General features: G+C 37.2%; 1 protein-coding gene across 1 annotated transcript in view; it reads right to left on the reverse strand.

Moving 5' to 3' along the window:
* Positions 1-1,593: 1,593 nt before the first annotated feature.
* The window catches only part of LOC140150464 (diacylglycerol lipase-beta-like), a 29,083-nt gene continuing 10,726 nt past the window's right edge, over positions 1,594-19,950 (reverse strand). The window contains exons 4-16 of the mRNA XM_072172483.1: positions 18,944-19,132; positions 18,464-18,630; positions 17,952-18,042; positions 16,648-16,925; positions 14,427-14,556; positions 13,673-13,756; positions 11,540-11,692; positions 9,859-9,986; positions 9,104-9,172; positions 8,295-8,367; positions 7,327-7,527; positions 6,547-6,632; positions 1,594-2,295 (exon numbers count right to left, since the gene is read on the reverse strand). Of these exons, the coding sequence (XP_072028584.1) occupies positions 2,100-2,295; positions 6,547-6,632; positions 7,327-7,527; positions 8,295-8,367; positions 9,104-9,172; positions 9,859-9,986; positions 11,540-11,692; positions 13,673-13,756; positions 14,427-14,556; positions 16,648-16,925; positions 17,952-18,042; positions 18,464-18,630; positions 18,944-19,132 (1,845 nt within the window). The 3' untranslated portion in view covers positions 1,594-2,099. The remainder of the gene's footprint in view (positions 2,296-6,546; positions 6,633-7,326; positions 7,528-8,294; positions 8,368-9,103; positions 9,173-9,858; positions 9,987-11,539; positions 11,693-13,672; positions 13,757-14,426; positions 14,557-16,647; positions 16,926-17,951; positions 18,043-18,463; positions 18,631-18,943; positions 19,133-19,950) is intronic.

Raw genomic sequence — 19,950 nt, forward strand, 5'->3', positions numbered from 1 at the left:
GATTACCATTTGTCATTTTTACTATCACTCTCTCCGTGTGATAGTCTTTACCATCATAGTGCTCTGCCATAGTGCGCCAAGCCAAGCCGTGCGCTGTTGGACTCACCGATTTAGTTATGGGGTGGGCCCCAAAATGTGAAGTATATCACGGCAAAACATGGTGTTAAGTTGATGAAAAAATGTATTTCCTACCTTAAATAGTATTTTAGTAATAGAATTTATGCATGAGTGATATAAAACAAATATTAACTGTCTTAAATTAGGTGTAATGGTGAAATATAATCACGAGGTGAAAGATGGATTGTTCCATTCCACTCGCCGTTCGGCTCGTGGAATGGAACAATCCATCTTTCACCTCGTGATTATATTTCACCATCACACTCATAGACAGTTAATATTTGTATAATGGCAGTCGTCACGCATCGTGCATCTAAATTGAAACCATCGGGTCATTTGAAGCATTCGTTTATTGTTTTTCATATTTCAATGATCAATAAATATTTATATCCATCAGTATATTACCAGAACCAAGCTTCATAAAGATATCTTATATGCAGGAATGTACCTTGCTCTTTTTTGCATGAGTGTTTGCACCAGCAGTCAAGCAGACAACCAATACAAGTTACCAACCTGACATAGTCCTTTACCTTAATCAGGCTAAATTGCTATCACAAGGTCATACATGTAATTGTGAAATTTGAACAGCCAACAACAAAGTTACCAGCCATAGGCTGTTGGGCAGATGTACAAGTACATCCCTGCCTAGCAGTCACAATTTGACCAGCCCAATACCCAATAGCCAAGTTACCAGCTGTTAGCTGTCTGGCTGTTGTACATCCCTGCCTAGCAAACCCTAGGCCTGTGGACTGACAATTTTATTGACATCTGAAACATTCTATCATAAATCTTATTTTGAGTTGTTACTATGCTTACAACATAATTATATCAGTACCTTAGGGGCTGTGCACCAAGTATCTGTTCCCCCTGATGGGCAAAAAGATGGGGGGGGGGGGGGGGTAAGCAATGTTTGGCAGGTAAAAGGGGAGAGTTTTGGCATGTCAAAAGGAGGGGAAAGAGATTTTTGACATGCATTCATGGATAAGCTTTTAATAAAAAAAAAAACTCTACAAAGGCTTAGGAAAACAGTATGGAAACATTCTGCAGAGTTTCCTGCTCGCTGGGCTCACATTATATATCTAGGCCATTTGTGACACGATCTGTAAGGTTTGCAAATTGGGTTCCTAACAATTTGGCATGTGTAAAGGGGGAGGGGGAAATCATTTTTGCCAAGCTATTTTGAAATTTGCCCACCCTGGGGGACATATAATTACTGCATAGCCCCTTAGTGGAACCAGATCATTTTAGGCATAACATTAATAGTTTGGTCCTATAACACTATCAGCAACCCACTGACACTGTTGGTTCTTTCTATTCCTCCCCCAGGTTGACTCCAGTCATGACTGGGGTTTTATCTGTTTTACAATCAGGCAATGTTGCATGTGGTAAATTGTTGCAGCTTCTGTTATCATACTGATAACTATTACAGACCTAAAGTGTTATTCAATTGTTGCCCACTTCACACTTTGAATAACACCACTCTCTAGAGGCAAGGGACAACTGGGTCTTCGAGTAAATAAGGCTCATGAAAATTGATTGGGAGTTTCCATGTCACATATTTTTTGCCGAGTGATGAGGCGACTCTTTCATTATTAATTTTTTGATCATTTAACACATATCAGACTATTTAATGGTCATAACAATTGTCATGGTCGCAATCTGTGAAGTGATACCAATTAAGAAATAATTTTCTTTGCATGTTTCATGTACTTACTGATTTTTATATGGAGCCCCTAAAAAATATGTGTACCTCTGTCGGTACTAGAATTCTATCCGTGTCAGTGGGCCCCTGCTAGTATTAGAGGACCAAACTATATGTTATACCTTACAAATTATTAGGCATCTTTACGCCAATTTCTTACCAACCACCCAAAGCCTCCTCCAAGACTACGCATCTTTTTCATCACACTCTGGCACCCAGGAGGCTGCAGAACATCTTGTAATATGTATGAATACATCGGAGGACACTTTGGGATGCACTGTCATGCGTGAGGATTCGTCGTTTCATGACCTGGCCCGCCAACCTGCGGCATGTTTTCTGTGAGTTGATCTAGTGCACGCTGAAGCTTACCGGGGAGGTGATCGGCGACCATGCGTGGTCCGACGAGAATTTGGCTGAATTCACGACAGCTAGCCCACTTGATTTGATAGATTGGTTCACCGCCACGGCAGCACCCGCTGGAATAGATTAACAAATAAGATGCAATAATTTTTTTATTTCTACCATGGTCCAGGTATGTGCTGGTGATCGGTGATCACATCATGTCAACCGTCTTGTTGTCATTAGTGCTGGTATCGGCAAGCATTTTCATTGTCGACAATCGACAAAATTAAAAAGCCGACGTCGACAACTATCGACAATCAGACCTAATTAATAACCCCTAAAATCGTCCCACAAACCTGGCGAATTTTGCGACGTTCCGGGTGCAAAATTCGGCAACCTACACTACTTGCCCATTTTTAGAAAACCAGGCAAGAGTTGTGAAAGTTATTACATTTTAATGAGATAAATATGCCAGATTTTGAGCTGAAATATAAACAAGATACCAAACATGATCCGCAAATCTGATGATTTCCCGTCCCTTCGTTCGCCTTTTTTCAGTTGCTAAATGTAAACATCAGAAAGAAGTGCCGAATCACAAATTACTGATATTAATCCGCCTCATCGCGCAACTTGCTCTGAACTCCGCCCCATTTCCCCAAATATGGAGAGCGTGTGCAATTATTCCGAGCATGTGACTGTTTTGTGAGTTGGAAAATACTTTTGTATGCTCGGAGGAAGCTTAACAGTTCGTTACAATAAAGAAGTCAATCCTGGTCTAGTTTATTATTAACAATACCTGGTGTCGGAGTCCCTTGGTCAAAAAAGTCCATCAAAGTATGTTTGATGCCATGGTTTATTGGTTAGCCATCAAACTATTTCCACCTACGTATTCACGCAATGTCAATTATAGCCTGGGGCTTTTCCTTCAACACACACCACGTGGCTAGCACTTCCTCTTGTCTCGTGCGCTGAATATTCATAACTCAACTGTACATTCACAATTAAACCCTGTGCAGGTGGTGTATGACGTGCAGTCCCTAAATTCAGTAAATTTTCATCGTCAACCGTGTAATTGAATGGGATTATTTTGACATTTTAAAAGCGCTTGAAATATCACAAACAAATAGGCCTATGTTGATAAATGATATAAATACAAGCTAAAACCGTTGGGGTTCGATAATGAACCCCACAAAACTAACCGAGTATATGGAAAATGCCATACGGCCGGGCGGTTTCACGAGTTGCCGGCTCGATCATGTCATCCGCCGCCTGACCCTGTGCAAAGTACGTATGTGACCCATCGACGTCATCGTGATTCGTCTTGACCTTTTAGTGTAATGAATATTAATTATAGCTTTACAATGTACATTCACAATCTGAGACCATAATTGTCTCAGTTCACAATTGAACGCTGTGGAACGCACGTACGTGTCTGTGACCCATGATGTCATTGTCAGAGATGAAAAAAACATCGTGTGAAAGGACAAATCGCAAATAAACAGTGTCTGTGATTGGCTCATATTTTACCCATTTCACATAAATACCCAATCAGTGTGCTTGTTTCAATAAATAAAGTTGATCATCAGGGACTTTCCCTGTTTGCCAATGTTATGCGTGACAGCGAAAATGGCGACTGCTGAGTGAAAGAATTGGATGCTATCTGAGCGTATGCGATAGATCAAAAAGTCGGGATGAAAACGCTAAAGAAACATGGCGAGAACATCAGGGAAATCGACAAAGATGTAAAGAATAAGAGATCCCGAAAATACCTTGGTAAATTTTGTTAAGGGATCTAAAATGAGCGTTTATTGGGTTTCGACAGTATTTTTGTGGGACATGAGAGCACCTCAGACCTATCGAATTGCATTCTGAATCTGAAGCATGTCTTTCTGATACCAAATAATTTTCATTTTTTGAAAATCACAATATAATACAAATTTTATGACAAATTATAAAAATTTGATATTTTTCAAATTTTTGATATATAACAGTACTCGAAGTAAATTATATAAATCTAATGATATACTCTTAAAGTGTATGTAGCAGGGAGAAAAAGCCGACGGTCAATTGAAAATTTTGACCTTTCATATTGAAGATATGGATTTTTTTCCCAAAAAGACCTATTTTTTTTTGGTGTTTCTGTAAAAAAATCCATATCTTCAATATAAAGGTCAAAATTTTCAATTGATCGTCGGCTTTTCATCCCACCTACATACACTTTAAGTATAAATCATCAGATTTATAAAGTTTACTTCAAGTACTGGTAAATATCAAAAATATCAATTTTAATGATTTGCCATAAAATTTCAAAAAATCAAAATTATTTGATATCAGAATGACATTCTTCGTATTCAGAATGCAATTCGATATGTCTGATGTGCTCTAATGTCCCAAAATAAATACTGTCCAAACGTTCATACCCCAGCCCTTAAGATGTTAAACTTTTCGAGCTTTCTTAGCCAAATTGTTTGTTTACTTTTTGTCGATACATGCAAAGCTCTTGTCGACAATCGGCAAAAGTGCTTTTGTCGACAATATTGTCGACAAAGCCTTGTCGATACCAGCACTAGTTGTCATGACCGTTGATCAGCCAATCAGTGTGATTATTTATCACTTCTGCGTTTATGCTTGTGTACGCTTGGCATTTAATAAAAAATTAATCGTCAGATGATTTAAAATTCAAAATTTTTGAGCAATTAATTTTCGCGCCAATTTTGAACTCTTCCACTTTTGTTTAAAATTTTGATTCTAAGCTTCCTTACATTGTCCTTTACACAAAAGAAACATATTCCTTTACAGAACACCCTCATTCAACCAAAAGTTGGTAATGGTCAGTAAAACACCCTGATTCGACCAAAAGTCGATAATAGTCAATAAAAGGGCAAGTTCATCACAACATCATAGGACTTCTTCTGAGGTAGATGCATATCACACATCGAAAATTCAAGTTTAATGGAATTTGTTAAAAGTTAGTTTAAACTTTTAGAAATTGTTTATCACCACGTATGAAATTACTTTTGAGTCTCTGAAAGTAGTTTTTCATGCAGGCATTTTTGGGTTTTTTCCCATTTATTTTAAGTACTAGTACCATCTAAAAGGAAACATTATTGGAAAACCAAGTTGAAAAGCAAAGAACAAACACTATAAAATGTGTGATAGCACTTTCTTTGTTACTCATACAATCAGTGTTCGAAATATGCCTCAAAAAGTTACAGGCCAGCCGGGCCTGTAAGTCTGAAAAGTTACAGGCCCGGTTGAAAAGTTACCGGCCAAAAATTTTTAGAGCTTCTAAATGGGAAATTAAGCCGAGAAATATCAACATAGTTCCGTTAATGACAAGATACAACAAGTTCAATAGTGACGTTTTAAACCAAGGAATTATTTGTCATGCGTTTTTAAAATGAACTGCAAATTATATCTATACATTTTATATTGATAAAAAGATAATGTTATTTGTTTTAATTCTGCACAGGTGTCTACGGCCGTATATAGATTACTATGTGTATAGTTTTACCCCAGTTTTTGGGTATTTGTCCCAGCTGTAAGTTTGTAACTAACGGGAAGTTAGAGTTAAACTAAAGTGGCAACTGCTGCCAGTACGTCCATCGTAACCCCCCCCACCTCCTCGGTACTCATGCATAAGGTATACAGGTGTGTGCCCCTCTATCATGTCTATAACGGGTCGATTTTTTGCAAAAAGAAATCCCTAAAAAATGGGACCTTCCGATTTGAGATTTGAGAAAAAAATCCCTAAACATGGGTCCTGATTTGAAAAAAATTGGTAAAAAAAAGTCAAATTAGCCGTTTTTTAGGCAAAAAATCAAACATGTCTCCCTATTTGAGAAATAAAATGGTCAAAAACTGCCAAATCAGCTGTTTTTTAGGTAAAACAAATCCCTAAATTTGGGTTTCAGACTCCCAGTCCCAGCGGCACACCCCTGTCAAAATGTAATCGTAACTTCATCTAATCACCATAATCCACATCACTGATGTCAGAATCTGACTTGGGCTGTTCAAAACGGACATCTCGTTACTACAAATCAAGTGTGATATAAATACGTTGGCACGATTATAAGACACAGAATATAACTTAGGCTGGTAGAAGCGGCCGTTGAAATGTTTCTGGCAAGATCACGATTTTTTTTATCGAAATTCAATTAATTTTATACCGTGCTGTGGTTTAATAAATAATGACAGTACAGATTGAAGGTACATTCATGAATCATGTGTTTGAACATTTAAAAAACTAACACTTTGACCTTTAAAAGTTACCGGCCAGCCGGGCCGGTAACTAGACTGCCAGTCAGAAAAGTTACCGGCCAGGCCAAAAAGTTACAGGCCAATGGCCGGCTGACCGGCCCTATTTCGAACGCTGCATACAATACCTTTCTATGACATCTGACTCTACTACCCATAAGATATGGCCTGGTGGATATAACTGCCTGGTTACCTCTTGAAGATTTCTCTCAGTCTGGGTACACAAAATACAAGGTATAAATGCATGTTAAAATTTGACATTAAAATTAAACTGATCCATGTCAGCATTACTCCACACAGATTGGGTATTCCGGTTGAAATCCATATACACCCACTATATGGAAAACTGCACCACACAGGGAGTGTGAATTTCATATGGGGTTGAAATCTACGCTTGTGTGGGAGATTAAGGTCATATCTTCCAAAGGGGATGTATGGGTTTTAACTGAAATAGTCCATTCCTATGTGTTACATACTGCTAGTGTTACATAATTGGCAAATGGTCAAACACCCCAAGACTGAGATGTTAGAATTGGCTGTTAGTGTCCAGAGTTTGGACAGATTTACACATTTGACAGACCTGATTGCAAATGCTAGCAACATTTGATCTGGGAGGCAAAATCTGGCAGTGTTTGCATCTATCTAGGTGGCGTCTTTAAGCGTGTATGTGCATATGGCAGCACTTTGAGCGAACGCTAGCTATTTGAAGCTGCGCAAATGAAATGCACACTGACAACACTGCCTCATCAGGGTGATAAATGTGTCAGGGTGAAAAATGGTATAGCACCCTATCCATCTACACCCCCTAACTGCTGATCTGGAGGGTCAACATCTGGTAGTGTTTGCACACTTACAGTGATTAGTGTCAATGTACATCATTTTAACCCATTAAGTGCTATGATACTTACCCCTTCTATATCTATTCTTTCATCAGTGTAACTGGCGCGATCCTGCATCACAGGATCATTTTTGTTGACCAATTCCGTTGAGCTGGTATCACTGCTCTCAAGATGATCTCGTACTGTGTATCTGTCTTCTGGTACATGGACTGGAAGCCTATCAGGTACACAACAACATGCACGCCTACAGGCTCCCGCTAATATTTGATGCTGTCAGGAGAGACAAAAAACAAGGGTGTTTAGTTTGTTATATTAATAATTGTGATAAATGACATACTGGTGTGACTTTACCATGTGATCACAAGGTTCAAATCCTGGTAGGGTAATTGTGTTAGAACACTTGGGGAACAGACCAAAAGATTGATGAAGTCCTATGAACAAAACTAGTTTCTTAAGAAGGTAGAAGGAGTTTTTGGCAGCTTTATCGACCTTGTGGTTTGTCCCCTTATGGAAGTTACTTTACCTCAATGTGATATCTTGCACAACCCATAAATCACTCACTCTATTTTATTGAGAAGTAAATTTGTTTGAGCAAATCTTGTTATTGTATTTATGTCTCACAGTTCTAGATCTTTCCCCACTTGCTGATACATGTCAAATTTATGTCATGCCACAAATCCTAGTTCTAGATGGTTTTGAGCTCACAACCCACTAGTTGTAGTCTACATTGTATACACTAATCCAACGAGCCAAATGATGGTCAGAATTCATTCCGCCATTACTGGGGCCATCCGCACCAAACTGGTGTTTTGACTGCCCAATTGGGTGGAAAAGTGCTGCTTCAAAATCAATTTTATAGAGTATTGCATTGTAAACGTTCGGCATCCTTTTGTCACACGGGTGATGGAACACAGTTTAAAATCCCCGCAAAGCCTGCATCATTTCACATTTCAGTTTGGATGCCCCCCATCAATGGCTGCCATTGAAGTGTAGGAATGTGTGGAATCAGATTTGTCTATATATATAAGAATGTTTACCTTTGGTGTATTGCTTCGTCTTACAACATCTAGTAACTGTTCTTTTATTGCTTCTAAGGTGCCTAATCCAAGTCTGTGTATCAAAGAAAAAGAAACGACACATGCGTGATGAGAAATTGATACAAATTGCAAATGTGGATATTTTCAAGATGTAAATTTTCATTATTTCAGGAAATTTATTTCATGCAGTTTTAAAACATTGACTGAATTAATTCAATTCTTCTCTGTAAAATGGGCAACTGTGATGGAGATTCTATGTAGACAAGCAGAATCACGGTTTTTGCACACAAGACATGTTATCCATTGGTTAGGTTTGAGGCTAAAAAGAGTCATCCATGGGCAAGAAAATCCTATGTGTCTTTGGCCCCTGAACATGTTTAAAGCATAACCTCCTAAGTAACCTATTCGCAGTTTTGTTTTAAACATGTTCAAGGGTCAAAGACAAATAGGAAGTTTACATACAAAGTAAAGGTTACACAAATACTCAATTCTGTAACCTATTTCGGACAATGGTTGAGGTCCAATACTCTCTTTTAACTTTTCCCAACGCTCCATATTTTAAATGTAATACAGAATCTATTACAGTGGAATACCACTCCATTCTTTATGTAAGGGTTTACAGCTTGTTTAATTACATATCCATCTTGTTTATAGCAGATTCAACCCATCGTGGGATGTTTTTCCAACAAATCCAGGCTCCCGGTCAATCATCTGCCAGTCATGCATAGCGTGATATGCATGATCGCCTGGTAGCCTGAATTTGTTTGAAAAACGTCCCACAATGGGATGAATCTGTTATAACAATTTACCTTGGAACAAGATCTTCACCATATAAAACTGAGAGTACAAAAGATGAAGTGAATAAGACCCCCTCATGGCTGAAATAAAGAAAACCATTGAAAGAATTAATATAATGAATGATATATAGGCCTACAGCAAAACATTGCGAGAAAAAAATGCCTGATGATGACACTCTCCATATTTCTATGATTCCTACACTCTTTTGACTCTTTCCTCTTGCTTGCACTCTTACTTTCTTCATACTAGCTTTCTTTCTGTGGTCATTTCTTGTTTTTCTTTCTCTTCCTGCATTACCTATTACCAGTCTTCAAATTATTTTTTTTACCTTGGGGAGCACTCACCACATTTGTGAAGTTGTGGTACAATTTTATCTGACGCAGAGCAACTTGAAGTGCAGTCTCAGACAATCAACACATGAAGTCAGTACAATGTGGTATCGCAATTTGGCACCACACTTTAAAAGTTGTATTGCAACAAGCAAATTGCACTGCGATATGGCTTATTTCAAACGCTGCCTATTACTGATATTGATGAAATAACTAACCAGAAGTCAATCAAAGTATACAATGGCTGTAGGAATGCATCAATTACATCATGAGTCATTTCATTACTTTCATAATTTGATAAATAATTCTCATTTTACTATAATAATACATTGCAACACATGAGAGTTTAATTCTCAACAATTGACAATGTCACAATAAATTTGATACAATCCCCATCATGAACAGAGAAGAGGGGAAATATAAGTTAATTGCCCTACCTTATTAGTCCTCCTGGAGGTGCAAATGCATAGCATTTTAATTTTGGCCATTTGGAATGCATTAACACAGACAACAAAGCTGCTGCCCCAGCACCAAGACTGTGACCAACGATAACTAGCTTATAATCCTGTAATAAGAAAACAAAATACAACTTGTAATATCACTATAAACATGCAAAGTTTCAGTGATATTTTCCTACTATAGTCTACTTGTCTTCCTCGTGAGAGTGACGTCGGTGCATGCTCCAGTGTCCGCATAGTGTTAAATTGTGCATATTTACTCAAAGAACTTACATGTTTACACACACAATCAAAGGTAGTACATCTGTACATGCATGAAGTAACTCTGACAAAGTACTCAATGTCACTCTCTTGAGGAAGCCAAATGGTCTATGAAAAGTATTGTGCTAAATTCATTCCATCTTGCACTTATTGTCCACTTTCCCTATTCACTGCCCACACAACCCACTCGATAGGCCAGTGACCTCTGCTGGTGCCCACACAGTTTAGGTATAGGACTCCCACTAGTTAGCATCACTGTGCAAAAAATAACCAGCCGATTATTTTCAGTGAGGCGCTCACATGTTCAATTATATTATCATCTGATTGTGGTTCAAATTTCATTCGAAAATGTAGAAAAGAAAGCTGCAACCAGTACATTTTTGCAACTCAATTCTATACTTTTTCCGAAGCAGAGGTCCCTGTGTTATTTCAATACAAACAAAAATGCCAGTGACCATAGCATAGAATGGCTTATATTCAGGGGCATGCCCCGCCCAAACCCTTTGAGCTACACTCTTCGTAGGAGCTGCTAATCAAGATTTTCTAACAATCTCATTGGTGTCCAAATTTGATTGGCATACAAGACAAGGAAAAATGCGAACAGCCTCTTCCAAATAAGGGTTTCCAACCCAGTGTTTTCAGCTCCTTGGGCAAGTTCAGTGGAACCAGCCAGGGATTTTCAAGTGAGTATTATTGATTGGTTTGTGTGGTCAGTGAAGAGTGATCAGTTATAGAGCTTGCTGATTGGTTGAGCGTAAAGAAGTGGATAATGGCCCATTCATAAACCTAATTGGTGTAGTTTTTAACTGGGTTTAGCATTCACAAAAGTCGAGATGTATTTCATGTGGACCATAAGTGCACTATGCAATTTATCTGGTAAGCTCTTTCAATACATTAGTACTGATCTCCCAAGAGGTCCAGATCAGACAATATCAATATATAATTAGACAATAATTAAACAATCAAAACAATATCAATATAAAATTAGACCATAATTAAACAATCAAAATGCAAAGAATACTATAATACAAATGAGGATATGAAAATAATACAGTAATGTACATTGTATATACACAGGCAACTGATGGTCCATTTTACGTGCCCATTTCAACTACTGCTGTATAAGCCAATATTTTTTAGTATAGATATTTCCACAGTTGCGAGCTTCACTAGCATCTGTGAGGTTCAAAGAACTTCAAATAATTTCTGCCAATTACAAGCCATTGCAACACACAGAACATACTCATAATTTACCATGTGTGTGGAACAATGCCTGAGGAGAATTACATACCTCCTGAACATACTGAAATCTACATCTGCAAAAAGAAGGAACTGCTGGTTTCATTGAACCCTCCAACTTTTATCTTTTCCTTAAGAAATGCCAATTTTTCATACTTACAGGCACTTTGTGAAAAGCTTTCTCCAGCACTTGGTTTTCTTCTAATGTCCGTTTAATATATCTTGCAGACTGCAAAATTCCTTTATGTGCATATATTTCTTGACCTTCGACCTCTATCCTCTCTGCTTCTGCTACAGCATCTGTTAAGGCATCCTGCCAAATAAGATAACAATTGGATTTATTACTAATATAGATTTGTGGTTTAGGAACAGGTTAATAGTCGAGGAGGATAGAGATCATCAAAGACCAAGTATAATCGTGAAGTTGCACACTTATGACATTCTGCTTACAGTAATAATAGGAGCATATATGGATTCAAAACCTGCTGGGTACCAAGAAAGCACCCTTGGGCAAATTGAGTTATTGAGGTCAAACATCACACAGGGGATTAAATTTGAAAATCGATGGTCATGTACAGTGTTCGAATTAAGCAATTTTTTGAGGTTGTCCGCCGGACAACCTCCAAAAATTTTTTGGTTGTCCGAAAATATTTTTGGTTGTCCGAAATTTTAATGAACTTTTTAAGCTTAAAGTTGCAAGTTTAAAAACATACACTGCCGCCAAATTCACACATCACACACTTTCCCCAAACTCACCTTGTTGCTAATCAAATATATCCAAGAAAATAAAATGTACAAGTTGTATGGTCATCAATTATTTATCATCAATAAATCCATGTTTGTGCCGTATTTTATGCTTAAAGGCCATCAGAATTCATGATTATTTTCAAGAAGTCAAGATTTTAATATGTACGCAAAATTCTCCATTGAAATATACCTCATTAATTATTCATGAGCTCATAGGGAAATCCCCCAAAGAGACAATGGGTGTTTTGAAACTGATCTGATCTGAATATTTTTTGTGCACATTATAATTGCCTCGTGTCTTGAAACTTATAATAATATCATCAATCATCAATCATCAGATTTTTTGCCTGGGTTTTTGCTGACAGCCAGTTTTTCTTTAGACATGATTTTACTATTGCAAGAGCTTGACAGATTCGGGAACCATGCTAGCCCTCGACCGACCGACCGTGTGTCAAAATGCCCAAACCAGCTGTTTACATTTACCGATGCACATGTCCAAGGTTGGGTATTTATAAAATACTGGCTACAAATTATGGGTGTTTTTTACTACATTGGTCATGATTTCTTCTGAAAATTTCAAGATGATAATACAATGCATTTTATATTAAGCTTATTCAGTAACGGTGGTGCACATTTTTTATGGTTGTAACTTGTCACAATCCAGACTTGTAATCGAACGCAAATGACTGAACTTCCCCCGATGCATAAACTTTTTTTCCGGTATCGAGGGGCTCGATAAAGTAAACAGATAATGGCTGCGATTGAGTTTCGCAGCTCATGGGTTGTGGAACCACGTTTAAATTCACGTTTATTTTATTCAAAAATAGTTTCACATTTTAAATATTACCATCGGCTAAAAGATACTCATACAAAGGTGAGTTTTGGCTACAGATTGTTCGGCGGACAACTGAATCAGTATTTTTGGTTGTCCGGCGACTTTTTTAGTTGTCCCGGGCGAACGGACAACCAAAATTTCGAACGCTGGTCATGTATCTCCAAGATATCTAATTAATGAGGTAAATATAGGTCAAAGGTACAATAACAATGTCATAGGTCAAATTTTTAAAATGCTCCATACTGAGTAACAATAGTATCAAACTATTCATCTTTACAAATGATTATGATGAATACAAAAAATGTATACTGAGTAACAATAGTATCAAACTATTCATCTTAAAAAATGATTATGATGAATACAAAAAAATGTATAATTTGCAATGGAGAAGTCATCTTATCCTAGAATAAGTTAAATGACCCTATAGAGTATGTAACCTTGACAGTTCAAAGGTCATAATAATAAATCTAGACTCCACAGATATAGTAAACTATAATTTTTTTTTTCTTTTGTCAAGATGGATAATGGGAAATTGGAAAGTGTGAATGGGCTATTGCAAATCTCCAAATTACACCAAACAGTGCTATGGGGTTATCTACAAGCATGGGGAATTGCATAGTGCGAATTGGCTAGAAGAGTAGCTAATGTCATTGGCTGAATTTTTAAGGGAAACAAAGGACAGTGCACATAGATACTGCAATGCTAACATACCTTAAATGATAATGTTCCCCTTATTGACACAACAACAGATTTGGTGTGATCGTCAATTGCCACGAAAAATGGAATCTCATAAATCTGGAAAGAAACATAAGAATTAGAATTGAAGCTTGTAAACAAATACATAAATCATTATGAAACTCATCCAAGCTTGAGCTTGTAATAATTTATGACTCATAACTCAACTTTTCAAACATGAACTGTCTCAACACATATTGCCAATTCTTAGTCAGTGGCTGTGGTTTAGCTTGTTAGCGTTGAATTTCATTGGTTTCTGCATGCCGTCTATCACACGGTCTGCATGCTGTCTATCACACTGTACACTGTATTGGCCGAATTGTCCCAGAACACACTTGTCGAAGCGTGTGTATGTAGTCAGCATTACAGAGCATAATACGCGATCAAGACCGCAGTATGAGCAACTAAATTGGAAAACCAGTTTCATTCATTTCAGAATAAAGGGAGTTTTCAAGGTGGTAGCTTAATTTTAGCTAATAAAATAGTATAGTTAATTATGAAAATAATATTTAACTAAGAATAAACGATATAAATTTTTGTTTTACTTTTCTCTGCCATGAGATAGATGACAGTTTATCATAGTGGGTAGTGGATACCGCCTGCGATATTGGACCTCCCTATCGTCTATCACATGGTAGAGGATGGCAAAAACAAAACTTCATATCGTTTATTCTCTAAATTTCCTACATCAGTAACTTGAAAATGAAAATACAACTCTGGTATTACTCACCCTATTATGATAGCTAAAATACACAACATCCTCTTTATCCAGCTTGTTGACTTTTTTAATGACGGCCATGTTGCATTCACAGCAGTTGTCATGACGATCTAACTTGCCACCACGACAGCCACCACAACATCTGAAAAAGAAATATTGAAAACACTTGTTTATAGTTTTGTAGTTGCAGCAGCAAACTTTTTTCAAATTTTTTGACACAAACAATCAAATGGCAAACACAAAATTGTAAAACAATGAAGACAGCTTTTTCCAAAGTCATTTAGTGAAAATTGTATGCTCAACAAGCAAGATTCTGTCATTTATCTTACATGATGTGGCAAAGAAATAAAGGACACCGCATGCCTATGAAGCTCTTGTCAGGCCTCCACTAAAGTGTTGCTCAAGGGTATCAGACCTATCTCCCCACACAAAAGATCAAATCCAAATCCAGCAAATGGTAGCTAGAATGGACCAATACCTATCATTGAAAAGCAAGTGTTTCACATATGACTGACATCAACTGGAAAATGTTGTCAACAAGCAGGAAAAAAGCCATTAGGAAAACCAGTCATTGTTCAAAAGGCCATAGGGGGGCACCTGGCACTGCCTGTCAAGATCTACCTGCAACAGACTTAAAAGCTCACCCACCACTCAAGGCAAGACACATTTATACACAATTTTATAAATAAATATAAAATTGTCAGATCAAATTAATTCACAGATTTGTATAACTTTCAAATGTTCATAAACTTATAACTGCACATTTCGATATTAATGAAACAAAAATGTGTACCAACTAGAGGGTAGGGGAGGACATTTGAAATACAGAGTCTTATAAATACACCAAAACCCTTAGACCTATATGCTTAACAAACACAAAATACATCATCCTTGGCATAGTTATTACTGGGAACCACTACTATTGCTACAAAGAATTTGGTTAATGATTATCAACAATGTTTAAAGTGAAACATTATTTTTCCATCAAGAACCAATCTAGGTAGTGTATGTCATACTTACAGTGGTCGCATCCTGGTAGCATGTTAAATAAAGGCACAAAATAAAAACAAATTTAGCATTCAAATGTGTTTGATAAACACAAATTTAGCATTCAAATGTGTTTGAGATGTTTCCCATAGCTGTTATTTTAAGTACAGTAGAGCTAAATATTTTGTTAGTTTAGGAAGATAATTTAACTACTGACAGAGGATTATTAAAATGTCTGTTGTCTGTTGGTATTGAAAGTTTCTGAATATTTGTCCTTGTTATTCTGTCTCTTTTTCTTGTCTCATGAATCAGTTACAATGCAAACTTGTAATACTTGACCATGTTCTAAAAGTATATGACAAACATCCAAATGATAGGTGGAAATATATTTCAAACACAAATTTGTATCATGGAGAGAGAAGGAAGAGTGGAAGAGAAAGTGGGTGCAAGGCAGGGGTAGCGTTAACCCCCGATCGGGGGTGAATAACCCCCTACATTAAAAAAATATTAATTTTTCACCCTCCATATATTGGGAATGTGCAAGCTCGGGGGTGAACTCTGACCCTCTACTTTTGGACTTACTCTTACCCTGACTCCACTGCAAATTATTTTTCACCCCCGAGATTTAATTTTCACCCCATGTATTTGGATTTTCTGCAAGCTCGGGAGTGAAAAACACGGGAAAACAATCCGACTTTTGGGCCTTAATGCTACCCCAGGTGCAAGGAGGGATAAAAGTGGGTGCGGGAAGTGAGAAAGAAGAGAGAGAACAAGAGAGAAAAATAGAGAATCAAGGAAAGAGAGAAAAAAAGGGATATAGTCTGTCTCATCTCAAGTTGAGAGTAACACCATGTTGGACTTTGAAGTGGCAGATTCAAATCATGTGCGCTAACCTAATTCCACAGGATATATACAACACATATAGAAGTATATACGACACATAGAAGTCTTGAATCCTGGCTATGGACCTACCATGTATGGTAGGTCCATAGCCAGGATTTGTCTTTGCAAATTTTCATTTCCCCAACAAAAAATAAGGTATTTGGACTTATCCCACCTAAATATTGACTTTGGAGGCTATTTTGAACAGTTTAACATGGAAAAGTATTCATTTTTTTTTAAATATTTCAATCTAATTTGGACCTTCTTGTGTATATATTAACATTTTTACCCTGAGAAGTTGATCTTTTTGTCAATTATTGTTGGTTGCCTGATATGTATGGAGAAAAAATGTTCAATTCCTCACCTGTAAAAGCCACACAGTTTACAAGCCCCACAGCTTAAGTTCTCAAACAAGTAAAACAGGTATCCGTACGCGCTGCCCGCATATTTCAGGAAATGCGCAGCATCGGCTACATGAGAGGAAGCTGGCTCTGTTGGCTTACGAAGACACGGTGGCGCTGTTGTTGCTTGGTGACCAGGGGTGCTGGCTGCACTACTTGTAATACTTGCACACTGCTGCTGCTGCTCTGATCTTAGGAGAATTAAACCTGCTGCGATGTCTGATATGACCACATCTAAACCCTGGAAATTATGGAACAATGTGCTCATTATATTATATGGTGGGCTTAAAACCAAAACTGGCTATGTCCAAAAATTAATACTTCGCTGTTTAAAACTTCACTCAGAAATATATCAGAAATCAGAACTAAAACATTGCTTTTCTACATGTAATTCAGTTCACCTTGACACAATGTTAAAATAGATGTAGACACCTCTGGCACAGAGACCATGTCCAGGTTCAGATTAAATGGTGAGCAAAATTGCCACTACCTCATGATGTGGGAACTCTGCTTTCTTGGAGTAAAGAAACCAGAACCAGTACCCAGTAAGTGAACATAACCAGTTCTGGTTCTAAATAGCCCTTCATGTGTGACCATGAAACATGGCAGTTTTCTCAAAAATGAACTTTAAAGATTTCTTAATCTGAAAGGGTGGTAGGGTAGGGTACCACCCTACCATCCCACTACTATTTATTGTGTTGATGAGTTGCACTAAACCATGTTAGAGTTGCATATATCAGGGGCGTGAGAGGCCACAGACCAAAAATTAAAAATTAAAAAAAAACACGAAAAAACACCATAAAATCAGTATAAAACACCAAATATGAGCTGAAAATAAAAGAAAATACATAAATTTTGGCAACAAAAAAAGAGGAAATCATCTGTAAAGAGTAACTCTCACACCCCTGCCATATGGTATAAAGTATTCCCACATAAACAGGGTGATGCATAGTGCCATCCCTATTACTTTGAATGATGTGTTTCTCATTGACTGGCATGCACTTTGTGAATTTACACATAAGAAAAAAAAGCACAGTGATTTATAGTGTGCTACGCACAGGCACAATGCCTAGATGTTGATCCACAAGCCTCAGCACACTTTACAGATATTGGGACTTACGTTGTGCACACCAACAAAAACTTAATAACCTATTACGAGTTGAACAAAGTTTAGTAACGTTACCATTTCATTCATCTTAAAACTCAGTGCCTGAAAAAGTCAAACAACTTATATTAGTCTTAGAGCTTCACAAGTTTGAATACTTACATAAAAGAGTGATGCCAATAGGTTAGCAATATCTGTGTAGGCAGCCTGTGTGTTCTCATCACTCCCAACACAACAACAGAGCCATTTACATCTGGCAAAATAACAACAAATACAAAAACCAAATAAATCATGGTATTTTAATATTACAAAATGGGGTAATCAATACCTATATTTGTACTATTATCATCTTTTCTATTCATGCATGCTTTGAGTACTTGGCAGTCATGTTAGCTCAGTTGGTAAGGCACTACACTCTGGTGTGTGACAGTATGAATTCCGGTGCCTGCAGTGTCAATCATCCTTTTTTTTGCAGAAAAGTTATGCTCGCTAGAAATTCTTCTGGACAAACTCAGTACTAATTGTCCCAATTACCCTACCAAATTTCCCTGATTACTGGTTTATCTGATGTAACTAGGGCCAGTGTGATCAAAAACTTTTTGTAAAGTGCAATGACCTAATATATTTGGTCTTTTATAAATCCATGACCTCATCGCTATTTCTCTAATTCTCACCTCCTTTCCCATCTAAGCTGAGTACTCTTCATGAGGGCATCATCCACATCTCCTTGATGAGTATCTTGATCTCTTTGTCCTGGTTTCTTCCAGGGACTCAGCAATAATAATCCACCCAACAGCACCAGAAGGAGTAGTACCCAGCTGCACACAACCGTTGCACGGACCTGTAAAATGGTAGACATGTTTGCTACTTGCATTTAAAAGTTACATTAACTTAATACGTATATATAATGAACAACAGAAAAAAAGATTTTGAATCCTGAATACTTAAATTCTAATTTGTGCCTGAATGCTTGAACTCAATTTTGTGCACAATCCTGCAACCATTTGCATCTTGTTAATCTACACAGTTGTGCAGAAAACTGAATTTATGCTCCATAACTTTTGCAGAAATGGAATCTTTACACATGGTCTGTATTTTTACGAACTGGTTTTGGTGCATGATTCACACAAAATATTGCATAATTTATTACCTACCAAAAGAATAACAGACTCATCACACGTTTCCATCTCATCGTTTGTCTCAATCTCACGAAACACCCAGTATGCTCCTAAAGCGCTCCATCCCATCTCCAGAATAAAGATGAACAGTCTGAGATACAGCAGCTTTGGAAAGTATCGCCGTGGCTCCACATTGGCGATGGAACCTTTTGCACTTACTCGTACCTATTATAACAAAGGTAAAATTGCAAAATAAAATGTGAAAATATATGGATTCTGAACCTGGATGTTTGTGCATAAATTTTGCTCTTTCAGAGCAGCTTGGGTTCAAAATACTACATGCACTTCATCTTCCTCAAGGTAAGGTTCCATCATGACTTTATTCAATAGCTTTACTACCAGGCTTCAAATTAGATATCTAAGTATATAACATTGCCACTCAACTGTATAATGTAACTCCCATTATCCAGAAAGCAATATTTAAGGCATCCTTTTATTTTCTTTTTTTAATAACAGTCATGTTTTCAAAATTGCTGCACTTGCAAGTTGCTAATACAAATTATGAAGAAAAAAGTTTTAATTTTTTCATTTTGAATAATTCCAGTCAGGGTGTTGAAAAAATAATTCCAGTCAAATGTCAAAGGAAAAAACCTTTTTGGGTTAGCATGTTTTAAGGTTTTACTGTCGTAACTAAACCTATCGACGAAATTTTTTTAAATTGACATATTTTGTACATTAATATGTGTAGATAATAAATCAGGAAAAAAAACAGGGGGTGCCGGACCTCACTTTTGAGCTACAGCCGTTTTAAAAGAGGTGTACATTTCCAAAAATCTCTGTACACTTCAATGGCAAAATCAGCAATTTGTCCAAAATATACCACCTTTTGCGTTGTATAATTTTTTAATTTTATATATGTTATGAAAAAGAAAAAGCTCTGTAAAATCGCGCAAAAACAATTGGGGGTACCGGACCTAGTTTTCGCGTAAATTGACCAAAATAGTTCAAAAATGCATTTTTTCTGCGACACCATGCGTAGTTAA

This window comes from Amphiura filiformis, chromosome 4 (assembly GCF_039555335.1).
Source record: "Amphiura filiformis chromosome 4, Afil_fr2py, whole genome shotgun sequence".
Taxonomy (NCBI): Eukaryota; Metazoa; Echinodermata; class Ophiuroidea; order Amphilepidida; family Amphiuridae; genus Amphiura; species Amphiura filiformis.